The sequence below is a fragment of the Vulpes vulpes genome, chromosome 12 (assembly GCF_048418805.1).
Source record: "Vulpes vulpes isolate BD-2025 chromosome 12, VulVul3, whole genome shotgun sequence".
In the NCBI taxonomy this organism is placed as follows: Eukaryota; Metazoa; Chordata; class Mammalia; order Carnivora; family Canidae; genus Vulpes; species Vulpes vulpes.
Genome location: NC_132791.1, coordinates 84,286,859 through 84,312,636, shown reverse-complemented (window position 1 = coordinate 84,312,636; position 25,778 = coordinate 84,286,859). Strand labels below are relative to the sequence as shown.

General features: G+C 42.2%; 1 protein-coding gene across 5 annotated transcripts; it reads right to left on the bottom strand.

The window, feature by feature from the left end:
• Positions 1-1,493: 1,493 nt before the first annotated feature.
• TPMT (thiopurine S-methyltransferase) lies at positions 1,494-25,776 on the bottom strand. Of its 5 annotated transcripts, none has more exons than XM_025999320.2 (10): positions 25,641-25,776; positions 24,966-25,048; positions 21,440-21,624; positions 20,120-20,212; positions 14,875-15,007; positions 11,771-11,823; positions 11,101-11,175; positions 6,595-6,680; positions 3,252-3,296; positions 1,494-2,272 (listed from the first exon to the last, which is right to left on the bottom strand). In XM_025999320.2, the coding sequence occupies exons 3-10, from the start codon at positions 21,577-21,579 to the stop codon at positions 2,160-2,162; spliced, it is 738 nt and encodes a 245-aa protein (XP_025855105.1). In that variant the 5' UTR covers positions 21,580-21,624; positions 24,966-25,048; positions 25,641-25,776; the 3' UTR covers positions 1,494-2,159. The 5 variants fall into 5 exon arrangements, with proteins under 5 accessions (XP_025855105.1, XP_072585159.1, XP_072585158.1 ...); XM_072729058.1 differs by having other exon boundaries at positions 25,484-25,684; XM_072729057.1 differs by having other exon boundaries at positions 25,372-25,681.
• Positions 25,777-25,778: the final 2 nt, after the last annotated feature.

Sequence of the window (25,778 nt, the reverse complement as noted above, 5' to 3'; positions counted from 1 at the left end):
ACTGTAATGCTTCTGAATTAGAAAAATCTTTTTGTCTTCTCTTCCCACCTGCTCTCCTGAGCAATGTCATCTTCACTTGTGTTGGGAGGGGCCACTCACAGATGACCCCCCCGCATGTACCCCGATGCAGCCTGACGCTGTACAGTAACAGCAGGTGTGCAGTCCCTGCCGCTAGAGGCTGTGCTTCCTTGGAACAGGACTGCCTTCAACCAGCGAGAGCCCCATGTCTCCCTGCATGGTGGGGAGTCTGCTTCTCTCTCTCTGTCCCTCCCCCCTGCTCGTGTACTCTCTCACTCTCAAATAAGTAAAATATATATGCATTTTTTATTTTTAGATTTTATTTATTCATGAGAGACACAGAGAGAGGCAGAGACACAGGCAGAGGGAGAAGCAGGCTCCATGCAGGGAGCCGGATGTGGGACTGGATCCCTCAACTGGGATCACGCTCTGACCCAAAGGCAGATGCTCAACCGCTGAGCCACTCGGGAGTCTATATATATATATATATATATATATATAAGCTGCCTTCACCTGTGGATCTTCACTCCTAGCACTTTCAAGAGAGCTTAGCATTTGCTGAATCAATCTAACAACAGGGGAAAGATGACATAATCCTGGTACTGCCATATGGTAGACATTATGCAGCTATTAGAAAATCTTATTTTTAAAGAATATTTAGTGACATGAAGAAGGGCTGATGAAACACCAAAGAAGGTTAGAAAAGATACAATACCGTCTCCTCATTGGTCTCAACTTTGCAGAAACATACATGCGTAGGAAATACACCTGGGCAGGAGCAGACAAACAAGAAAACCAGCAATCCTCTCCAGTGATGGGAATTGGCTGCTTTTTTCTTATTTAGACCTTTCTGTGCTTCCCAAGTTTGTTTGCACTGAGAAAGTATTATATTCTTTCATTATGTTGATATCTTACGGTCTCTTTTATTGCTAAAAGTTCCATTGATTATCTTCCTTCTATCTCCTAGAGTTAACACCAATATTGAAACAAATTTCTGTTAATACCCAGTGGTTAGGGATCACAGGTTTTCAGACATATATTTTCACTTCATGCATTAAAATGGCACACAATACACAAACCTGGGATGTGATTTTCTGCTGCAAACCAGCAGAGTGACTGCCTTTTTTTTTTTTAAGATTATTAATTATTCATGAGAGACACAGAGGCAGAGACATAGGCAGAGGGAGAAGCAGGCTCCCCATAGGGAGCCTGATGCTGGACTCGATCTCAGGACCCTGGTATCATGCCCTGAGCCGAAGGCAGATGCTCAACCGCTGAGCCAGCCAGGTGCCCCCCGAATGACTGCTTTGAGGTACATATATGGAATTCTATACTGTTCCATGGAATTATATATGGAATATGGAAATATATGGAATTCTATACTGGCTAACAAGTTAGCCACTCTGGTGAATTTGTAACATAACGTTTGATAAGAAAGAAAGCGTATCAGATAAGAAATGAGGGAGAGTCTGGGCTGTAAGGATGAAAGATCATTTTTATTTTTTAAAGAGGTCAGAAGTCTTTTTTAAAAAATGTCACATAATTTCTTGGACCACTGTCTTTTACCTTGAATCCTAGTAAAGTGTTACATGGCCTCGGTGGTTCTAAATTTCATAAAGAGTGTCAATTTCTCTGCCTATTCTATTTCCTTAAGTTTATATGTGTTCCATTTCTTTTACTTTTTAAAAAATTACATATTTTTAATTTTAGTTTTAAAAAGGATTTTAAAATTTTAATTCTTAAAAATATTTTATTTCTACGTAATCTCCATACCCAAAGTGGGGCTCAAACTCATGACGCCGAGATCACAAGTTGTACCCTCCACCGACTGAGCCAGCCAGGTGCTCCCTTAATTTTTAATTTTTAAAATTATACAACACAGGCTGATTATAAAAAATTCTTGCAATCTGTAAGTAAGACAGTTAGATTCTTTCACCCTCTCAGTCACACTCTTTCTAAAGGTAGCTACTTCACTGATTTAGTTATATGTTCTTTTCTATAGTTATATGTATTTGTGAGCAAAGATCTGTAATGTGATCCGTGAATAATTTTCCAAGAGTCATCCACTATATTTTCATGCCTTGGCATAACTGTTCATTGCCCAAAACCATGTTGCTATTACTTGTTTTTACTTGTCTCATTCACTTTTCTGTAAACAGATATAACTTTTCAATAATGTAGTCAATTCCCCAACTTTTATGTTGCTCTTCAAAAACATCAACTTTCTCAAGGCAATGAATGTTACATACTGAACCTGAAAAGAAAGAAAGAGGAACAAGTAAAAACGTTAAACGAAGAATGCAATTGAGGGGCACCTGGGTGGCTCAGTCAGCTGTGTCCAACTTTTGGTTTTGGCTCAAGTCCTGATCTCAGGGTCATGGGATTGAGCCCCACATCAGGCTCCGTGCTCAGCATGGAGTCTGCTTATCGCTTTATCTCTGCCTCTCCTCCTGGTAGCTCTCATTGCTTACACTTGCTCTTTCTCTCTCTCAAATAAATAAAATCTTTAAAAAAAAAATAGAATGCAACTGAGATTTCTAAAATGATTTTATTTATTTTATTTTTTTAAAGATTTTATTTATTTGTTCATGACAGACACAGAGAGAGAGAGAGGCAGAGACACAGGCAGCGGGAGAAGCAGGCTCCATGCAGGGAGCCTGATGTGGGACTTGATCCCAGGACTCCAGGATCACGCCCTGGGCTGAAGGCAGGTGCTAAACCACTTAGCCACCTAGGGATCCCATCATCAAATGATTTTAAAGGCAGTGTGTACTGAAGATTTTTCTTTTCTTTTTGTTTTTTAAAACGTTTTATTTATTTAAATAATCTCTACACCCAACATGGGGCTCCTGACCCCATGATCAAGACTCAGATGCTCTTCTGACTGAGCCAGCTAAGTGCCCCTCTTTTCTCTTTTTTCCCCTCTTTTTTTTAAATGAAAAAGGGGAGATGCTAAGGGCAAGCTATCTGAACTGTGAATTGCTATTACCACTTACCACTCCTAAGACCTAAATTAAACATATCATCTCTCTAGAAGAATTCATATGCCTCTAACACATGTACACCACTTAGCTAAAAAGACGTATGACAGAGATAAGTCCCTTTTCTAGGATAAAATAGCCTTCAATAAAATGGTTTATAACTTTTAGATCTTATAGACTTCTAGACACTAATAGTTGACAACAACTCAAAACAGTTAATGGTTGACTTTATTTAAAATATAAATAACCTACCGAATAATTTTTTAATTTCCGCCTCTGGAACATAAAATGGTGGGCCTAGGTAAAAGAGAAACATGGTGAAGAATACTGTCTATAGATATAATTCTAAAGAGAAATTCCCAGGGCCCACTTCTCAGCTGATTTCCAGTGACTCAGGTATAGTTATTCCTTACACAACATAATTATCAAATTGGCGAGGATGTGACAGGTTCCTTTGCGTCTTCTTTTGCACATGTCATACCAAAGAAGTAGGCTGGCTTACCAAGGGGATGCCCATGGTGGGTGCCCATCTCTAGCTTAGGTGAGACAGCTGGGCCGGCCATGGGACTTAACTTTTTTTTTTTTTTTCCTTTTTCAAGTTTTTATTTAAATTCTAGTTAGTTAACATATGGTGTAATATTAGTTTTAGGTGTAGAATTGAGTGATTCATCACTTACATACAACACCCAGTGCTCATCCTAACAAACGTCCTCCCTAATCTCCAACACCCATCTAACCCATTCCCCCCATCCACCTCCCCTCCAGTAACCCTCGTTTTTTTCCCTGTAGCTAAGAGATAGTTTCCTGGTTTGCCTCTCTTTTTTTTGCCCCCTCTATTCATCTGTTTTGTTTCTTAAATTATACATATGAGTGAAATCATATGGTATTTGTCTTTCTCTGACGGACTCATTTCATTTGGCATAATATTCTCTAGCTCCATCCACGTCATTGCAAGTGGCAAGATTTCACTTTTTTATGGCTGAATAATATTCCTGTGTGTGTGTGCGTGTATCTCACATCTTATCCATTTATCAGTCAATGGACATTGAGTTCTTTCCATAATTTGGCTATTGTAAATAAGGCTGCAATAAACACTGGGGATGCATGTGCCCTTCAAATCAGCATTTTTGTATACTTTGGGCAAATACCTAGTAGTACAATTGGTGGAGCGTAGTATAGCTCTATTTTTAACTCTTTGAGGAACCTCCACGCTGTTTTCAGAGTGGCTGGACCAGTTTGCGTTCCTACCAACAGTGCACGAGGATCCCCCCTTCTGCACGTCCTCCTCACCCAACACCTGCTGTTTCCTGTGTTGTTCATTTTAGCCATTCTGACAGGTGTGAGGTGATATCTCATCATGGTTTTATTATTTTTTAAAAAAATATTTATTTACTTATTTATTCAGAGAGAGAGGGGCAGAGACATAGGCAGAGGGAGAAGCAGGCTCCATGCAGGGAGCCTGAAATGGGACTCGATCCCAGGTCTCCAGGACCACACCCCAGGCCGCAGGCAGCGCTAAACCGCTGAGCCACCAGGGCTACCCTCATCATGGTTTTAATTTCTATTTCCCTGATGATGAGTGATGTTGAACATATTTTCATATGTCTGTTGGCCAACTGGATGTCTTTGGAAAAATATCTGTTCATGTCTTCTGCCCATTTTTTAACTGGATTATTTTTTGGGGGTGTTAAGTTTGGTAGGTTCTTTACATATTTTGGATACTAACCCTTTCTCAGATGTCATTTGTAAATATCTTCTCCATTCCAAAGGCCACCTTTTAGTTTTGTTGATTGTTTCCTTTGCTGTGCAGAAGCATTTTATCTTGGGAAGCCTGGATGTCTCAGCAGTTGAGCGTCTGTTTTTGGCTCAGGGCATGATCCCGGGGTTCTGGGATTGAGTCTCGCATCAGGATCCCTGTGAGGAGCCTGATTTTCCCTCTGCCTATGTCTCTGCCTCTCTCTCTCTCTCATGAATAAGTAAATAAAATCTTAAAAAAAAAAAAAAAGAAAAAAAAAGAAGCATTTTATCTTGATGACGTCCCAACAGTTTATTTTTGCTTTTGTTTCCCCTGCCTTAGGAGACATATTTAGTAAGAAGTTGCTATGGTTGATGTCAGAGTTACTGCTTGTGTTCTTTTCTAGGACTTTTTTTTTTTTTTAAAGATTTTATTTATTCATGAGAGACACAGAGAGGGAGGGAGAGGCAGACACAGGCAGAAGGAGAAGCAGGCTCCATGCTGGGAGCCTGACATGGGACAGGATCCTGGGTCTCCAGGATCACACCCTGGGCTGAAGGCGGCGCTAAACCGCTGAGCCACCTGGGCTGCCCTCTTCTAGGACTTTTATTATGGTTTCAGGTCTCACTTTTAGGTCTTTTACCCATTTCGAATTTTATTATTGTGTGTAGTGTAAGAAAGTGGTCCAGTTTCATTATTTGCATGTGGCTCTCCAGTTTTTGGGACTTGGGAATTTTAAAATCAGCATGAAATTCATTAACATATTCCTTGGCATTTCCTTCATCTTTTGGAGTACTGCTTTCCTATGACTCTTGCACTCGCTCACACTCTATATATCCCTCCCACTCTGCACAGGCCATTCACTCTAAAGGAAATTTAGCTTCTGCTCCTTTCAAGAGGTATTCTGAGTTCCAGCCCCAGACAGAGCCTGTTGTATTTTCTGCCTACAAGCCCTGCCTTAAGCTTCCTCTTCAGGAATGGAATTTATATCAGATTAGCAGAACTGAAGTCTGTCTCCATTAATTTCAATTTCCATCCAATTGCTCCAGACTTAATTATGGACACTAGGTCTCATCTTTTAATGAACTTTTAAGACCTGATTTACTCAAACAGAAAAGAATACTTGCACATGTAAATATTTATAAAACACCATATTAAAAAAAAAATCTCTGTTAAAAATCAAAAAGGGGATTTCTACCATAAAAGTCTCTATATTTTGTTTTCACTCTTCCTGAAAATAAAAGCTCAGTCGTGGCAAAGATTAAGCTTGCAATGTTCAAGCACATCAAAAGGAGCCCAGAAGAAAACATCACTTTTATAAGTTCAAAACAAAGATCATTATTAAACGATGCAATAAATTGTAAAATTTCAGAAATTAAAAAACTATAATGGTTTAGAGATTTTTCTGCATACCTCCAACTCCCCCCCCCCCCATCCATGTCTCATCTATTGTCCTATGAGGGTGTGTCTGTGTATTTGTAGGTGTGTTCCTAATACATCCCCACCACCATGGATGGAGCACACATGCTATGTTCAAAACAGGGCAACCAGTCCCTCTTCCTCCTATTCCAGAGTTCACGAGATTTCTTTCTTATATGAGCGCCATCCATTTCTCCCTCTCTTCTATAGTCTGAGCTGTGAATGGTGAATGAGATGACATACAAGTAAAACGTGTATCCAGTGGGAAGAGGAATAAAGGTTTATAGTTTCCATTTACCCAAACCAGACTTTCCTTCCTATATAGAAAGCAGTATTCTTCCTATGATCTAAATTAGGAGCAAATACTGCTATCCGTGTCATAGAATTAAATCCCTGAAATGAGGCAACATCTTAGAAAACGAAAAACAAAAGAAACTTTACCTGCATGTTTAGTGGGATCATAACAAAGAACAGCCAAGAGGTAATGAAACCCTTTTCTTGTTAGGGACAGCATTATATCTGCATAGCTAAAAAGAACACAACATAGTAAAGTGTTACATTTCTCTACAAAGGCAAAGCCTGCAGGGGATGAGAGTTAGGGAGGGAAACCAAGTTCACTCATCTCCATTACTGAGTTTAATTCCGAAAGACCAGCTGAAGTCGATTTGCATTCTAAATGCCAGAAACAGTCTGCAAATTATGTCATCTGGCAAACTGGGAAATATTAAGACAGGAATCAAAAGGGTGTGTGCTTCCAGAGCTCATCAGACCAGAAGATGTCACGTTAAGCTGAGGAGAGGCTCCTTCCAGCCTGATGTGGTGCTCCAAGGTCTATCCACTTGGAACACACACTTCCCAAAGCAGTGCCAGCTCTGGAGCAGTGCTTCCCAGACCAGGCTGGGTATCAGTCACCTGAGCACCTGCTGAAAAAAAAAAAGATGCTTAAACTCCATCCCCAGAGCGTGATTCGGTAGGTTTGCTGTTGGGCTTGGATGCTGCAGTTTAACAATATCCTGGGCAACTGGGTCCTCTCCAGAGGCATATGTAGGAAGTACAAAACACAATTCCTTTCCTCTGCTGAGTTGGAGGGGGACAAGACTAACAGACAAAAATTCAAGGGAGTATGAAATCAAGCTCTGCAGAGTACAACATAAACCACGAGTGCTACTGGCACAGTCCTTTTTAGTAGAGGTCCCGGGGTACATGTGATGTCATTTCCCAGCTGTGTCTGATTGGTTCAGAATGGGAGGCAGGCGCTGACTGGGACGGGGCCCATCAGCAGAGTGACCAGGAGTGGGAGCTGGGCCCCATGCAGAATGCTGGCTTGGGCCAATCAGATGACTGTGCTGGGAAACTGAATCGAGAGACCCAAAAAGAAGGTGCTCGTTAGCTGTCATCACTGTACTGCCGCTGGAGCTTCTGTGGTATGTGCTTGTTGGCACTGGGGGTTGTGAGAAGTCAGACACACGGGAGCAGAAGTAGAGGAAGCAGAGGAAGCCTAACAGAGTAGGAGGACAGAGGAGACGGGCACAAGGAGGTAGAGATGCCGTGAGGGACAGGCAGACAGAGACAGACTCCCCAGCTCTGAGGGAGGTGCCTTGGCACTAGGCACACAGTTTCTACTAGGCTTGGGTGTACTGGGATCTCTGTCCAGGGCTCTGTGAGAAACTGGGGAGGGGATTAGCATGGGGATTAGGAGTGTGGACTTTGCCAGATGCCAGAGTTTGAAGCCTAGCTCCTCCACATAGTGGCTACATAAGCTTGACACATTCTCAACCTCCGTGGGCCTCAGTTTCCTCATCTGTAAAACGGGGATGAGACTAGTAACCAACTCACAGGTTGTGGTGTGTATTCAATGAGTTTATACACGTGAAGTGCTTAGAACACGGCCTGGTATGATGTAAACACCCGGGTTAGTTTTGTTATTGTTTGTTTATTATTTATTTGACAGAGAGAGAGATTGAGCACACAAGTAGGGGGAGCAGGAGCAGTGGCAGACGGAGAAGCAGGCTCCCCCTGCCTGATGTGGGGCCCGATCCCAGGACCCCGAGATCATGACCTGAGCTGAAGGCAGATACTTAACCAACTGCGTCACCCAGGTGCCCCTTGTTATTCTTTTTAGCAGACTCCCCCAGCTAGTACTGGCTTGAGTGGGTCACATATCCTTGCAAGAGAAAGTGCTGGATCAAAGCAAACTTTTGAACAAAAAACCTTTACTTAGTTTACTGATTGTTGATCTTAAGAAGAAGGAAGAAGCGGGGCACTTGGGTGGCTCAGTCTGTTGAAGAGAATGACTCTTGATTTCCGCTCAGGTCTTGATCTCAGGGTCATGATGTTGAGCCCCTGCTTAGTGCGAGGTAGAGGTTCATGCTTAAGGGTCTCTCTCCCTCTGCCCCTTCCCCCCACTCACACTCTCTCAAAATAAATAAATAAGATTTTTTTTTAAAGAAGAAGGAAGAAGTAACTTGCCATCCCCTTGAAAGTGATCAGTCAGACTGGTTTGGCAGGGTTTCCTAGGACTGACACACTTCATTCCCTTTGGAATGTGGACTTTCTCAACCACTTTGAAAAAATTCAGAAAAACGAGAGAGGTTTGCCCCACTGATTTATGTTAGATGACACACCTGAGGGGCCTAGCATCAAACACCGCAGGACTTGTGCACGTGCAATCAAAACAGAAAAGGTGCCTGGTATTAATGACAGGAATGAAATAAAGTTCAAACATGCTAAGTACCAAGACGAAGATAAAGAAGTGTATTTTTCTATTGGCCTCAGGTAAGTTGTTTTTCTGGTAACAAAGGCCAACACGTTCTCAGGTGTGCTTGGGGCTGTGATCACACACACGTACAGGTTCACACACGCACAGACATACATGTGTGCACGTGCATACACACACGTGGCCAGGCTGGGAGGAAAGAGAGTGGGGAAATCAGGGAGGACCATAGAGTGGCCAACCTAGAACTGGATTCCTGAAACAAGCCTTCTAGATGGGGTTTCACTACTCATTGTTAACCATGAAGTAACAGTCCAGAGGCCACTTAGGTGACCTTTATACCCAGGACAGAGGTGGTGGTGGGTGGCTGGTAGCAAACAGTGGATTTCCTTTGCTGTGGGTTTAGTTTGCTCTCATTCGTTTATTTGACGCATATGTACTAAGCTCCTACTGTGTGCTAAATACACACTCTGCCAGCAGCTGGGGAATGATACAGCAATGCATGGTCTGCCCTCATAGTGAGCTGTGACTTGCAGCTTGCTCCCCACTGCCTTGTGGATTTGAACCACACAGATCAAAGCCCCTGTGAGGACTAACCCCAAAGAGGAGGATGAACATCCTTAGGGAGTGGGAAACACCCAAAAAGGCAGACATCTAGCAGAAGTGGATTTAGTATACATATGTGGTATATTATGGAAGCAGAGAGGGTCCACACAACATGTTGAGTTGCTAAAGGACACTGATATCACACAAGAAATACACAGTAAACACCAAAATGTGCTGTGGACATCTGAGGGCAAGAATAGAGCTGGAAATGTAACAATGAAAGGGCAGATGCCAGGCATGATGTGTTCTGTTATTTCCCCAATATACGGCACAGTATCTATTTAGAACTTGGTGGGAACTTAGTATGCATTTATTGGGTGTCTGAATGAAAGTGATAGAATCGAAGTGCTCAGTAAGAGACAAGCGGGCACAGCAAATGCTAAGGATGGGCCCTTAGAGAATGGCCACTTCCAGGCAGGTGAGGAAAGGGAAGGTTCCAGAAAGAAAATGTGGCATGGTCTATTTAAAGAAGATTAGGTGTGTCAATAAGCTGTATTCATGAAACAGTTTTTAAGAAATAAAAAATTTTATTTCGTGATGCCTGGGTGGCTCAGCCTTTGAGCATCTGCCTTTGGCTCAGGGCATGATCCTGAGGTTCCGGGATCGAGTCCCACATCGGACTCCCTGCATGGAGCCTGCTTCTCCCTCTGCCTGTGTCTCTGCCTCTCTCTGTGTGTCTCTCATGAGTAAATAAAAAAAATCTTAAAAAAAATAGTTAAAAAAATTTTATTTCACTGATGGGCATGCAGGCCTTTGGATATATGTGAAGAGTCTGCCCCATACTATGAAATAATTTAATATTTATATGCTATCTCCAAGTAAGTAGGTGAGCGGTATTTGGAATGGAATGTACACAGGAGTGGCCATGTTTTACTCTGTATGCTTTTAATTTCTTTTCTTTTCTTTTTTTTTACTGTAACTTCCTCATCTATAAAATGGGAATAATGGTAGCAATATGCCCCACAGGGTTGTTTGGTGGAGCAGAGGTATATAGAGTGTGTTAAGCAATACTTGGCACATGGCAATTGCCCAGAACGGTTTCTGGGTTAGTGGAGGCAGTGGGGGTGATATCAGTGGACATGCTACCATCTTGCAGAGGAGTCAGCTGACACCTGGACAAGTTGAATACTTTGATCGAGGCAGCACAGCTTAGAAGTGATGGAACAACAAGCCTTGTACCAGGTTCCCATGGCCATGGCCAAATCCTATCCTTTTCTTTCTTTCTTTCTTTCTTTCTTTCTTTCTTTCTTTCTTTCTTTCTTTCTTTTTTTTAAGATTTTTATTTATTTATTTATGGGATAAGAGAGACAGAGAGAGGCAGAGACACAGGCAGAGGGAGAAGCAGGCTCCATGCAGTGAGCCTGACGTGGGACTCGATCCCGGGTCTCCAGGATCAGGCCCTGGGCTGAAGGCGGCACCAAACCGCTGAGCCACCCAGGCTGCCCAATCCTATCCTTTTTCACACAAAGATGGTACCGAATTTAGATCTTCTAATTCCAGATACGTGAAGCTATTTCAAACCAGTAAAAGTCTAACTGATTTTCTGGAGCTCTCAAAAAGTACAGCATATTAAATTAAGAAGGCCAAAAAGGAAAAGCCAATGTAATTAAAGAAACAAAATTACTAACCGTTCGCGATCACCTGGGTTAATAGCAACTAATGCTCCTCTATCCCAGATCCGGTCAAATTTGCCGATATTTGCTCTATCAGGAAGAAAAAGAAACAAAAGTACAACATCTTAGGTAAGAAAAATCGAGTCTTGATCAAGAAGGACGGCGTTTCCGGTGGCTCAGGCTGGTATTCACTAGCTGTCAAGGAACTGGGATCTCTGTCTTTCTGGAGTCAGCAGGGACATGCAGATGTGGACATGAGGAGCTCCTTCTAGTTTTAGGAACTGGTGGCAGTGGCTTCCCTCTTCTGCTCTGACGGGGGAGCACAGAGGAGAGCTAAAGGACAATTTGTGACAACCTGCTCCCAGCCCCCAGAAGTATCAGGGACTTCCAGGGGATAAGGTATCACTGCCTTCTGCACTTTGAAATTTCTTTCCATTACAGGTCAGTTGTGAAGTGAAGACATGGTCTTACTCTTCCTTCCTTTTCCCTACCTGCCTAGAGGCATGACAATGCTTTCCATATTTTGGAAATTATCCAAGGACACGAAAGCTATCAAGTGTGCAGACAGGTGGGCTGCAGAACAGAGATTCAACTCCATGCAATTGGGAATGGAGAGGGGTAATCAGAAGTGCTGCCTGGCAAGCACTCAGGTTATTCAAAGGGCAGAGGTGGAATTTGGTCCTACCTGGGAAGATCAAAAAGGCTGCAACAGTACAACGAAATGTTCCCTGAAGAGCTCTGTAATGAAAGGCGGGGGGGGGGGGGGGGGGATGCTATTTAAATAGGAGTGACATGGATGGTTACAGAAAGATACGAGCAGCAAAGCACAGCAAAGGTGGTGGAGAGAGAATGTGTAACTCAACATGAAGAATGCAATGGTACCGCAAATAATTTTAACTGAAAATACTACAAATATATTTTAAAGATTTTACTTATTTATTTGGCAGAGAGATAGAGCATAAACAGGGGGAGCAGCAGAGGGAGAGGGAGAAGCGGACTCCCGGTGGAGCAGGGAGCTCGATGCACGGCTCAATCCCAGAACCCCAGGATCATGACCTGAGCTGAAGGCAGATGCCTAATTGATGGAACCACCACTACAAATAATTTTTTTTTAATGGCACTCTGTTTTTTTGTTTGGTTTGGTTTGGTTTGGTTGGTTGGTTTTTTTTAGACCTGTATGGGGTTCTCTGGGATCAACTCAAGAAGAAAAATCACAGTGAGGTTAACCCTGGAGATTAGTTAGCTATTATCTTCAGAACTTGTTCTGTTTTAGCAATGTTTGTTTTAGCAGAGCCCTGATATTTTGACACTGTTAAAGATAAATAAACAGGTCAATCAACTACCAGGCAGGCTGATAGAGGAAGGTCAGATATCTTGGAAGTCATTCCTGCAAAGTGCAGTTGTGTGCACTCCTGGCTTTTTCTCTTTCATTCATCGGCTAATGGGAATTTATTGCCTGAGCCCTTTGTGGGCAGGACTATCCTGGGTTCCAGAGAGTGGGTGTGAATCTGACACAGCCTCTGACCATAGCGAGGAAAGCCTGGTAGAGCAGAGAGGTGTGGGTGCAGAGGCAGAGTTAGGACGGGATGGCCTGTGTGCCAGAGAACTTGGGGACTCAGAAGACAGAGCTGGGAACTGCCTGAGGGCAACAGGCAAAGCCCAACAAGAGGCAGCCTCTGAAAGGGTATCTAGAAGCATCTGCTCATATATATATATATTTTTAAAGATTTTATGTATTTACTCATGAGAGACACACACAGAGAGGCAGAGAGACATAGGGAGAGGGAGAAGCAGGCTCTATGCAGGGAACTCGAGGCAGGACTCGAGGCAGGACTTGATCCCAGGACCCCAGGGTCCTGAGCCGAAGGCCGATGCTCAACCACTGAGCCACCCAGGTGCCCCTGCATCTGCTAACATTATAGGGGGCTGAGCTGGGGGTGCAGCCCAGGGGGAGTAAAGGGACATGGATTCCATTAGATCCAAGGGATGTGAGAAGCCTGGAGGGTGGGGGTGAGGGTGAAGGGCAAGGAAGGAGAGGTCAGGTATGCAACTGTTAGATAGTATTCTGAAGTGAGGCCCCAATGGAGGTTTACAAATATAGGAAGGGTCTCCAAAGATCAGTCTGGAAGCACCGTGGGGGTCAACCCAAGGGGTGGGCATGATGGCAGGGAGGACGGGCAGCAAGTCTCAACTTGGGGGATCTTGTTGGCAGACAAGCAAGTCCCTGCCTGCCCCCAGTTCCCAGGACACATGCATGACACGTCCCAGCTATAAGTGTAAGTGAATTTTAAGGTATCAGGAAAACTGGGTGAGTTGCTAGCAAACTGGAAGTGACCTATCTCCTCCCTCCCACACCCCAAGCTGGCAAAAAAAGTTAGATGTGTTCTATGAAATTTAGTCTGTTGAGGCTGAGGTTGACCCTCTGATGGTCTGTGGGAGGCTCGGAGATGAAGTAGGGATGGTGTTCCTTAACAGCGAGTTACATCAACTTGACCTTGTGTGTTGGACCAGGAAGGCATCCTGTAGAATAGACGGGGTAAATGTGCACTTTGTGAGGCATTGCACGAACACTGCTCAGGCAGTCTTGTGGGTGAGGTAGAGGAATATAGGATGGATGCTCAGAGAAGTACTCAGGTCAGCTTTCTACAGTAGTGACGCTGGGCCCCACACCCCTGAGGATTCTGATTTAACTGGCCTGGGGTGAGCCCTCGGATTGGGAATTTTGAAAGATCCACAGGCCTTTGCAAATGTGCCCCTGAGGCTGAGAACCACTGCTCTGGGACTAGCCTCTTTGGACTGAGTAAGCTCATGGGATGATTTGAGAACAGAGTGGGAGGAAGCTGTAAAATAAAGTACTCTTAAGCCTCCTACTGACCTGCAATTAGTTTCAATATTTAGAAAACTGGGTACCTCATGAGAAACTGACTGTACCAACAGACAATGGCCAGACCACACAGGACTAGAGAGCTTGGACCCAGCCATAGCCAGCCTGGGAAGCCAAGCCACAGCCTCTGCCTTGATGATGTGTCAGTGACTGCCAGCCTCCCTAATTGTCATCACCTTTCCCCCTTCAAACTCAAGATGAACCAGAGAAGAAAGACACTCCCCAAGCCAATCCTACCTGTCACCATGCGTCAGTAGGCATTCCGAGGCTGGGTGAGGGGAGCTCTCCTCTCTGTTCCCTTCATGCCCTGTGTCATTACTCTTAGCTCCACAAGGGACAAATGGCTTTCTCTGTGTTTTTTTCTTCTAAGCTAAGATATTCATTAGGGCAGGGACCGTGTTTCTATCTCTTCAAGGTCTTACACGGGGTATGGCCCAAGACATTCTCAGAAATGCCTCTTTATAAATCAATCAAACAAACAAACCCAAAGCAAAACCATGAGTATAGATAGGCTTTGCCATCAGCTGTTGTATATATTTGTGCATATCTAGCTATCAACTATCTTTTTTTTTTCTTTAAAGATTTTATTTATTCATGAGACACACAGAGAGAGGCAGAGACTTAGGCAGAGGGAGAAGCAGGCTCCCTGCAGGGAGCCAGATGGGGAACTTGATCCCAGGACCCTGGGATCACACCCTAAGCCAAAGGCAGATGCTTAACCCTGAGCCACCCAGGTACCCCTACCTATCACCTATCTTTTTAAGCCCTCGCTCCTTAGACTATATAACCACCAGGTGAGTCTGTGTGAGAAAGTGAAGTCACATAACAGTTGTAACTTATGCACCTCAAGAATGACTTTTCCTATGGGGGTAGGGGAACAATTATTTACCAAAAACAAAACAAACCTTGAATACTTTGCCTCCAGGAATTTCCACAATGGGTTCTTCTGTGTAAGAAAGATTCTGCTCTGTAAAAAACTCCTGTATCCCAAGTTCACTGATTTCCACACCTACTACACTGTGTCCTCGGTCTGCAAACCTGCATGAAATCACATATTTACACTTAAATTTTTATTCCAAATACTAAATCAAAGGGCATACCCCTAACAAACATACATTTCCCTTAATTTTAAGGGATTTTTATGAATTTGGGGTCACAGGGTTTCATAGAACTTGTATGGAAGTGGATCTTTATGTTCTGAAACTTAATAGTACATGGTATTCTGAAAAATTGATCCGTATGACCATATGAAAAAATTAAAAATTTGGAAAACTATACTTTAAAATGTTGATCTACTACAAATGGATTTGATTAGATGAGTTTCTAATTTAAAAGCACCCTGTGGATTAGAGATGCTTTTCAATTCCTCTAAATCAGCTCTGTCCATTAAAACTTCCTCTGCTGGAGGGGATCCCTGGGTGGCTCAGCAATTTAAGCCGAAATCCAGAGTCAGAGGCTCAACTGACTGAGCCACCCAGGTGCCCTTAAGTGTGATTTAGTTTAAAATGAAATCTGCACACGTGGCTAGTGGCCATGGCGCTAGAGCACAGGGCTCCAGAACATTAGTGTCCATTTCTATAATCTTATAATTTCCATTTACTTACAATAAACACTACCCAGAAATTTACCTAATTGCCATAAACAAATAACTAGTGTTTTCCTGATAAGTTTTTAAATTACAGGATCCACAGTCTTGGGAATCTTGGATTCAGAGGAAACAGTGCTAGTGGTACAGTATTGATTTTTGTCAAATAAACACAGTCAGTTCTGCTATAATGCAACATACTCATCCCTAAAAAAAAAATCACTGTGCTATGCAATATCTTGCAATAGAAATCGAAAGGCTTATGGGGAAAATGGGGGTTGCCACAGAACATTAAAAAACGTTATCATAGTGGAATATTACTCGGCCATAAAAAAGAATGAAATCTTGCCACTTGTGACAACATGAATGGACCCTTAGGGCATTATGCTAAATGAAGTAGGTTAAACACAGAGACACAAATACTGTATAGTCTCACTTGTATGTGGAATCTAAAAAAGAAAAAAAAAAAAAAAAAACGAGCTCATAAATCCAGAGAACAGATTTGTGGTTGCCAGAGGTAGGGGTGGAGGGTGGTCAAAACAAGCAAAGATGGTCAAAATTCCCAGTTTTGAAATAAATAAGCCATGGGGATGTAATGCACAGCATGGTGACTATAGTTAGTAATGTCTGTAAGTTGCTCAGGCAGTAGATCTTAAAAGTCCTCATCACAAGAAAAAAAAATTCTGAAACTACATATGATAACGGATATTAACTAGACCTACCGTGGGCATCGTTTTGTAATAAATACAAATATCAAATTATTATATACACCTAAAACTAACACATTGTTATATGTCAAGTATACCTTAAGTTTTGTTTTTTTTTAATTTTTTTTTTAAAGATTTTATTTATTTATTCATGAGACACACAGAGAGAGGCAGAGACACAGGCAGAGGGAGAGGGAGAAGCAGGCTCCATGCAGGGAGCCTGACGCGGGACTCGATCCCTGGTCTCCAGGATCATGCCCTGGGCTGAGGGCAGACACTTAATCGCTGAGCCACCAGGGCTGCCCCTGTTTTTTTTTAAAAAAGCTATTACACATTTGCCATAACTTATCTCTGTGAACCAGGATTTTCTCAAAAACATAGTTAACATTTAGAAATAGACTGAATAAATAATGCAGAAGAAAAAAAAAACTTGGGGGACTCCTGGTGGTGCAGTGGTTGAGCCTTTGGCTCAAGTCATGTTCCTGGGGTCCTGGGACAAAGCTGTGCGTTGGGCTCTCTGCTCAGTGGGGAGCCTGCTTCTTCCTCTCCCTCTCCCTGCTGCTACCCCTGCTCATTCTCTTTCTTATTCGCTCTTGTATCTAAAATACATAAGTAAAATCTTAAAAAAAAAAGAAAAAAAAAAAAGAAAACATCGTCAGTGGCACATTAAAAAGACAGGGGGCCCCTGGCTGGCTCAGTAGGTAGAACATGTGACTCTTGATCTCCATGGGATGTGAGCTCAAGCCTCATGTTGGGTGTAGAGATGACTTTATTTTTATTTATTTATTTATTTATTTATTTATTTATTTATTTATTTATTTATTTATTTTTAAAGATTTTATTTATTTATTCATGAGCGACGGGAGGGGCGGGGGGTTGGCACAGAGACACAGGCAGAGGGAGAAGCAGGCTCCATACAGGCAGCCCGACATAGGACTCGATCCTGGGTCTCCAGGATCAGGCCCTGGGCTGAAGGCAGTGTTCAACCGCTGAGCCACCCGGGCTGCCCCAGATGACTTTGAAGAATAAAATCTTTAAAAAAAAAAGAGAGAGATGGGACACCTGGGTGGCTCAGTGGTTGAGCGTCTGCCTACAGCTCAGGTTGTGATCCTGGGGTCCTGGGATGGAGTCCCACATTGGGTTCCCAGTAGGGAGCCTGCTTCTCCCTCTGCCTGCGTCTCTGCTTTTCTCTGTCTCTCATGAATAAGTAAATAAAATCTTAAAAAAAAAAAAAAAAGAGAGAGAGAGAGAGAGAGAGACAGGAACCTAAAAGAAATGAAATGGTCACAGAGTGTATCAGACACATTAAAAGTTTACAAAAAATATATATATATAAATAGTACAGAGCGTTTGAAAGGGCTGCAGCTTGTGCGTTATTGTGCGTTGAGGGGAAATGACTGGAAAGTTCTAACACCAGCTGTGGATGGGAGTGGCTCACAGCACATAAGTCAACTGAGGTGCCTCCTGTCCCTTTACACACGGCTGCACTCAGCTGTGTGTGGTTTTCTACTCTTACCTCACATTTCTTACACACGAAATTATACAGAAGTGAATGTAAAATTCACATCATGTTCAAATTGTTCCCTGATTTATCAATGGAGTCAGAGTGAAATTGCATTATCAAAACAAGAGGGGTAGCAGAACTGATTGTACCCCTTGCCCACAGGAGACTACTACTTTCAATGAGGTCTGAGCATGAACTGTTTACGGATCTAAAATAAACACTATCAATAACTTGTCTTTCATGTTTCCTCCTGAATTTATAAGTTAATCTACAGGGAATATATTTAATGTTTTATTTTGTTATTTATTTATTTTTTTAAGATTTTATTTATTTATTCATGAAATACACACAGAGAGGGGCAGATATTCATTTATTTATTTATTTAAGATTTTATTTATTTATTCATGAAATACACACACAGAGAGAGAGGCAGAGGGAGAAGCTGGCTCCATACAGGGAGCCTGACGTGGGACTCCATCCCGGGGCCCCAGGATCACACCCTAGGCTGAAGGCAGGCACTAAATCGCTGAGCCACCTGGGCTGCCCTGTTATTTATTTATTAAATAATTTGAATTAAAAAATATTTATTTATGAGAGAGAGAGAGAGAGAGAATGAGCAGGGAGGCCAGTCAGAGGGAGAGAAAGAAGCAGACTCCTTACTGAGCAGGGAGTCCAACATGGGGCTCGATCCCAGGACTTGGGATCAAAGGCAGACGCTTAACTGACTGAGCCACTCAGGCACCCTTGAATTTTCTTTTTAATTAAGTAGGCTCTACACCCAATGCGGGGCTTGAACTCATGACCCTGAGATCGAGAGCTGCATACTCTTCCAACTAAGCCAACCAGGTGCCTCCAGGAAATATTTTTTTTTATTCTCCACACAAAGTTATCCAAGCTGGCTGTGAAGATTTTTATTTACATTTTGAAATTAAAGCAGAGCCTATTACAGACTGGTACAGGCTGGGTTATTATGAATGATGTCGTTCTTAAAAAAAAAAAAAAAAAACAAAGGAAATGTGTTAAACATTTTATTTTAGTGCTTTTGGGCCTCGCCGCATAGTCATCTATTCACATCTGATATCTGGACTGACCTCAATACATAAATTAGATACATAGATGAAAAATCCTCTAATATAAGCACTTACCAGCAATTGAAATAGCTTAGTTCTGGTATTTTTATTACAAATGACTTTAGACCTAGTCGACAATCACATGTAATTGTCTGTTTTCTCCTTCTACTTCCTAATCTTGTCTCAAACTCTCTGCCAGTGCTAGATTGTTAACACTTAACGACACGGCTATAAGACAATCTGTTTGTAGAGTTAATGTTTTTCTTGCAAGTAGCTTCCAAAGCGACTCTTCTGGTTCAGTTAGGGGTAAGTCTAGTAATACAGTTTAAGTATTCTCAGTTTCATGGCCACACTAGAGTCCGATGCCATAGCAGCCATGTCCCAAATACTCAGCTACAAGTTGAGCAAGGGGGCGGTCTGTATGCAAGAGTCTGTACCCAAAAACCAGCTCCGAACACAATCGTGTTCTCTGGGTCCACCGCCTATATTTATATAGGAAACAGAGCATTTCCAAGTCACTATGAGTTTCATTTACTAATCTTTTTTTTTTTTTTAATAAATACTTTAAAATGTTTTGCCTAAGGACCAAAATTCTCAACAATCAAGCTTATGAACTAATGGTATGTACAATAGTGTCTGTGTAGTATCATTGCGACTGAGTTCTGTACAGAAAATGATTGCCAGGTTTGTGACTTTAGGGTAATCTCTAGCAATTGCGGCTTGCTAATTCAAGTGACTTCTCTTCACAGAGAATTACTCACAAGAAATCCTCATCACTGGTTTCAAAAGAAGGATTCTTGAAAATAATCACTAATGTGCTTGTAGCGGGACGGGACAGCTGGGCTGAACAGTGGGCTATATATGGTCTTGTCAAAGAGTTGCAATTCATTTTGAATTTTTCTGTCCACTTCTATTAAAAATATCTAAAATTAACTCAGCCATATTCCTAAACCACCCCCACAAATGAAACTGCATAAAGAGATCGCAGACATAAGAGGGACACCTAGTCCTCTGTATCCTGAGACCCCAAAATTGGTTCCTAACTATAGCTTTTTTTTCCTTAGAAACTCAATACAGAAAGACTAAACCACACCAGCGCTTTGTGCTGTGTCTTACTGTCTAAGGATATTATCTCTATGAACCCATCAGTCTTGTTCTACTACAAATAAAGAATCCTTGTGCATTTCCTGAGAATGGAATTTTTAAACCTACATTCAATTAAATATTCACCCAGTGTATTTGTCATCAAGATAAGAAAGTGTGTGAATGCTTATCTGCTCTTACCATTTCATCTCAACTGCTTTTCCACAGAGAGGAAAAAATACTCTCAGTCCATTCTCGCCTTTAAGGAAAGTATCCAAATGCTTTTTTAATAACCTGGGGAAGAAAAAATATATTTTTGTTTTCATTAGCCCAATGCACAGAGGAAAGGACTACCCTCGTATGAGGCTAAGGACTCTTCATGCATTAGCTCCCTGAATATACCCTACAACTTGAGAGAGTAAAAAACAGGAATTATTATTCTCTCCAGTTTATATATGAAGGAAGAGGAAGGTGAAATAACTCATTTAGTCACATAGCTAGTGAGTAGGTAATCAATTTAACCCTAGGGTTTTCCTCATTAGTAATTAAAAGTTATTTTTTCTTGGTGCTTTGAAAATTCTTTAATTCCCTGAATATGTATGTGTGTGTGAAAGAGAGAGAGATTGAGAGAGAGAGAGAGAGAGAGAGAGAGAAAGAAAGAAAAAGAAAGAAAGAAAGAAAGAAAGAAAGAAAGGAAGGAAAAGAGAGAGATGGGGAGCCTCTGGACTCACTGAATTTTTCAACATTTGTTTTATGGGAAGCTCTCTAAACATGTACTCAGTCTCAGACTCTAAAGCTCTGGGAAGTCTAATTCTGTAGTTAATTCCTTCTGTAGAGACGTGGTTCTTCTAAGGTCACCGCATGATAAAGATAACCCATACAAAGACTCTGGGAAGATGCTCCCACTACCACTCAGTGTGCAAATGCAATAATAATGATAATAATAATAATGATTGTATCATCCCCTGGGAAGTCAGGGTAGCTGCCTAGAACAAGAATGACCACTTTACTTAGCACTGGCCCAGATATATCACTGCTGTTTTCAAGCCTACTACTACTAACACATTGCTCAACATCCTGGCTCAAGTATTAACTTTTTTCAGCTTCTTTCCTTCCACCACACAGATGACACTTTACACTTGAACACACACTGTCCGAAAGCAAAGTCAGAACCCCACCACTTTTCAGTACAAAGAGGTACACACGTTACTGTGAGCATCTGCTGTACATATAAATATGTATGACCAATACCCAGAGGCTACAGGGGCTTAAAAAAAGATGTATTTCATAAATCTCAGATGCCTGCAATTGTCACGCGGTTATTTATACATTCTGAGAAGAGATACGGTTGCCCATTAACCTTTGACATGCCAGAGATGTATTCTATTTCAGAGACAGTAAAATGTGAAAACTAAAAATGTGCCTTGTAAAATCAAATAATGTGTACCTATATTACTACTTCTATTTCCAAAGTCAGTTGCCAATAGAGCATTTCTCTGTCATATACCAAACATTTCTTACTTATGTCCTTGCTCTTGATGGAATCCAATTCTGCGGCTCACCCACTTTTCTTGCCATTCTTCCAGAGTCAGTACTCGGTTTTTCTGTACCTCGGTATCGGGGTACTCTTTAACATCCAGGAAAGTTCTTGTCTTGTCCATGGTTTCAGAGACACCTCTGCCTTACAAAACAGATGGTTCCAGTGCCTGCATGGAAAATATTTGCAATATTGTCATTCAAGGCATTGCAATTCTATTGATGAATGAAATAAAAACCTATTATCCTTAGCAGTATGACTCTTTTTTTTAAAGATTTTATTTATTTATTCATAGAGACAGAGAGAGAGAGGCAGAGACACAGGCAGAGGGAGAAGCAGGCTCCATGCAGGGAGCCCGATGTGGGACTCGATCCCAGGTCTCCAGGATCACGCCCTGGACTGAAGGCGGCGCTAAACCGCTGAGCCATCCAGGCTGCCCTAGTATGACTTCTTAAAATATTTCAACATCCACAGAAAAGCCACCTGAAAAGTTACTTTTCAGTGAGTCTGATGGTAGAGGCATACCTCACATTACATGTTAGTAAGGATCTTTAAATAAACGGAATTATACCTTAATGTTAGAGTACAAAGAGCTTAAGCTTTAAAAAAGGAGAGGACAAAAAAAAAAAAAAAGGAAATAGGCCACACTTTATAATTTTTGTAAACTTAGCATTTTTTCTAGCATCTCACTTGAATTTTTAACATTTCACTGCTTACTTATTTTTTCTCCATTATAATGCATATAATTTAAAGAGTTTCAGATAGCAGTCTGCACCCCCAATGAGAAAGGCAACCATCTTGAACTCTTTTAGCTGAGTCTTGAAATCTAACTCTGTATCTCAAAATAGCTAGCATGCTTATTTTCTATCTTCTTCATTTTTCATTTCCAGGTAGCATGGAGAGAAGATACCTGTTCCGCTCTCCTTCAACTTCCCAGCACACACACCACCTTTTCATTTTCCCCATCCTTTCAATATAGACACAGCCTATTTATTTTTAAAGTTCATTGATTTACCTATTTAAGTAAGTTCTATATCCTACGTGAGGCTCAAACTCTCAGCCCCAAGATCAAGAGTTGCATGCTCCTCCAACAGAGCCAGCCAGGTGCCCCCCCACAGATATAGTCTATGGTTCATTAAATATTTGGGGTACACGTTTTGATGACTAGGTAAATACCATTCACAGCTAAACCACATAGTACTCTATGATTACCCTTCCTTTTTTGTACTTTTTTATTCTGCGGTTAATGACTGTCTTGCTTTTTTTTTTTTTTTTTTTTTTAAGATTTTAACTATTCATTCATGAGAGACAGAGAGAAGCAGAGACACAGGCAGAGGGGAGAAGCAGGCTCCCTGTGGGGAGCCCCATGTGGGACTGGATCCCAGGACTCCAGGATCACAACCCGAGCCAAAGGCAGACACCCAACCACTGAGCCACCTAGGTGCCCCTTGACTTTTCATTTATAAAATTCCTATGTCCTTGTTACCAATTCAACTCAATGCTCCACAACTGTCCCAATATCCTATCAATACACTCTCAATCTCTTCAGTTATCAGTTATTCTACCAATATCACCATCTTGGAGAAGACTCTGGAGACTCCTGACCTGGATGCTCTCCACTCCCACTACATAGCTAGCATTGTGGCGTCTTTCTTGATCATCATCCTGAAGATTTCTTTCTCTTTTGATGGATCTCCTATTTCTTTTATCCTGTATTTTCTTCCATTTTTTTGTTTTGTTGCTTACTGTCCTTAAACTGGTGACGCACAACCTCCAATGGGTTTCTAAGAAAAGGTGCATAGGAGAAAAGGTTTTTGTGCAGTTTTGCTGATCATAGAATTCTTGGTTAGAATTCTCACTTGAATTTTAAAATATTTCAACATCCACAGAAAAGCCACCTGAAAAGTTACTTTTTCTCACAATTTTGAAAAAGTCATTCCGTTGTCTTCTAGTTCCCAGAGATACTGCTTAAGTTCAAAGACATTCTGATCCTGATATTTTCCATAAGGCCAATGTTTTTTCTCTCTCTCAAGACTTCCCTTTGCTCCTACTCTTTTTTTTTTTTAAAGGTTTATTTATTTATTCATGACAGACACAGACAGAGAGGTAGACACATAGGCAGAGGGAGAAGCAGGCTCCATGCAGGGAGTGGGATGCGGGACTGGATCCCAGGACCCCAGGACAATGACCTGAGCCAAAGGCAGACTCTCAACCACTGAGCCACCCAAGCTCCCCCTCAAATAGTTTTCTTGTAGTTTCTTTTTTGCATGGGAAAATGAACACAAAGGAACTGAGAGAGAAAAAAAAAAGAACACCTAAACATAACCTCAAATCCATCTGCAGATATGAGGAAAACATCTGCCCTTTCAATGTGAACTTTGTAATACTAAGGACCATATAACATGATTAATTCTAACTTCCCTTTGAATCAGTGAAACTAGTTCAGTTTGGATTATACTATAGCATGCTATCATTGGCGGCTCTAATTTAATGATTTGTCAATGAGAATAGCAGACATCACATAAAAGCAAGTATTTCAGGAAAAATTCCTTTATTGAAAAATTTGGTTCCAGTGTGCTTAAGATTTAAGGAGAAGGCGCTCCTCCGCCCCTGGAATTGGGAACATAAATTCACTTCTCAAAAAACATTTGTTAGCAAACACTTTTGCAAGGTCCTGTTGATGTCAGGAGGTGACTCTGTTTTCTGAGAGGTCAAAGTACCTGATTATATTGGGTACAGAAAAGCAAAAGAGGGTTACAGTTTTCCCATCTACATTTTCAGCCAGAAACCTCGGAACCTGAGCTTGAGCCTTCATAAAGCAGTTCTCTACTTAAAACAAAAGGCAAGCATAATTTCACCATAGAGCCAGCGCAATCTGGAATTGCACACTTCTATCCCTTGCACACAAACTTGAAATGTATGTTAACATCACATATGTAACTTAACCACTTCTTAGCTGCTCTAATAGCATCTCAACGTGTACTTGCACATGTGCTTTTCGAAATAAGAATTTTCTATAACAAGATAAAAGTGCAAATTTTTATAAGAATAAAGAAAGGCAAAGAAGGGGAACTGAGTGGGAAAAATTAGAGAGGGAGACAAACCATGAGAGACTCCTAATTCTGGGAAAGAAACGGACAGGGAGGTGGGGGAGGATGGGGTAACAGGGAGACGGGCACCAAGGAGGGCACTTGATGTGACGAGCACTGGATGTTATACTATATATTGGCAAATTGAATTTCAATTTAAAAAATGTAAAAAAAGGGCAGCCCGGATGGCTCAGAGGTTTAGCGCCGCCTTCAGCCCAGGGTGTGATCCTGGGGTCCTGGGATCGAGTCCCACCTCGGGCTCCCTGAATGGAGCCTGCTTCTCCCTCTGCCTGTGAGTCTGCCTCTCTCTCTCTGTGTTCTCATGAATAGATAAATAAAATCTTTTTTTTAAAAAAAAATAAATAAAATGTAAAAAAAATAAAAATAAGAAAAGAAAGGCAAAGTTCACAGTTGTTCCTACCGGCACACGGAAACAGCAGATGCACTAGTCTGGCCCCCAAAGTACTCTTTGGACGAATTCTGCAGTCTGGTCTCCTCCCTCCCCTTTAAACAACAAAAACAAAAACATGTTTCTGCTTTACCTTTATTTTTAAATGTTAAATTGAAAAATAACTTCTGTAAAGTGCATACCTTCTAAGAGCACGGTCCAGTGGATTTTTAGATAGGCATCCACTTTAATAACCTCGCAGTAAGGCAGACTGTTTACAGCACCCCCGTTCCCAACCCCCACCTCCTTTTAAGAGTATGGCTCAGTGAATTTTCAGATTTGCATACATCTGTTTCACAACTTTGCAGCAAGACAGAATATTTACAGCACCCCGGCTCCCCCTCCCCGCCCCCACTGTCGTCCCCAGGACATCACTCACTATTTAGCAAGTTCTTCTCTTTTTTTCAAAACCACTAAGACACAGCAGTGTTTTTTGGGAGGGGGGGGAGCATTTTAAATCATGGACTCAGAGAGGTCATTCATTGCCGGACCTCGTGATTCCCAGGTCCCGCACGCGGCTTCCTGAACCGCGTTTCAGGGCGCGGATCGCCGGGCTGCCCACGCTCGTGAGGATGCCCCAGCCGGGACTCGGATGGCAGCAAGCGGCGTAGTGTGTCCCGCACCCTCCGCGCGCCCCGGGAAGCCTACCTCGTGCGCGGCCCGCAGCCTGCAGCCTGCAGGCCGCCGCCGCCGCCTCCGGCCCCGCCCCCGGCGCAAGGCCCCGCCCCCCGCGCGCAGGCCCCGCCCCCCGGCGCAAGGCCCCGCCCCCGCCCCAGGCGCCCCGGC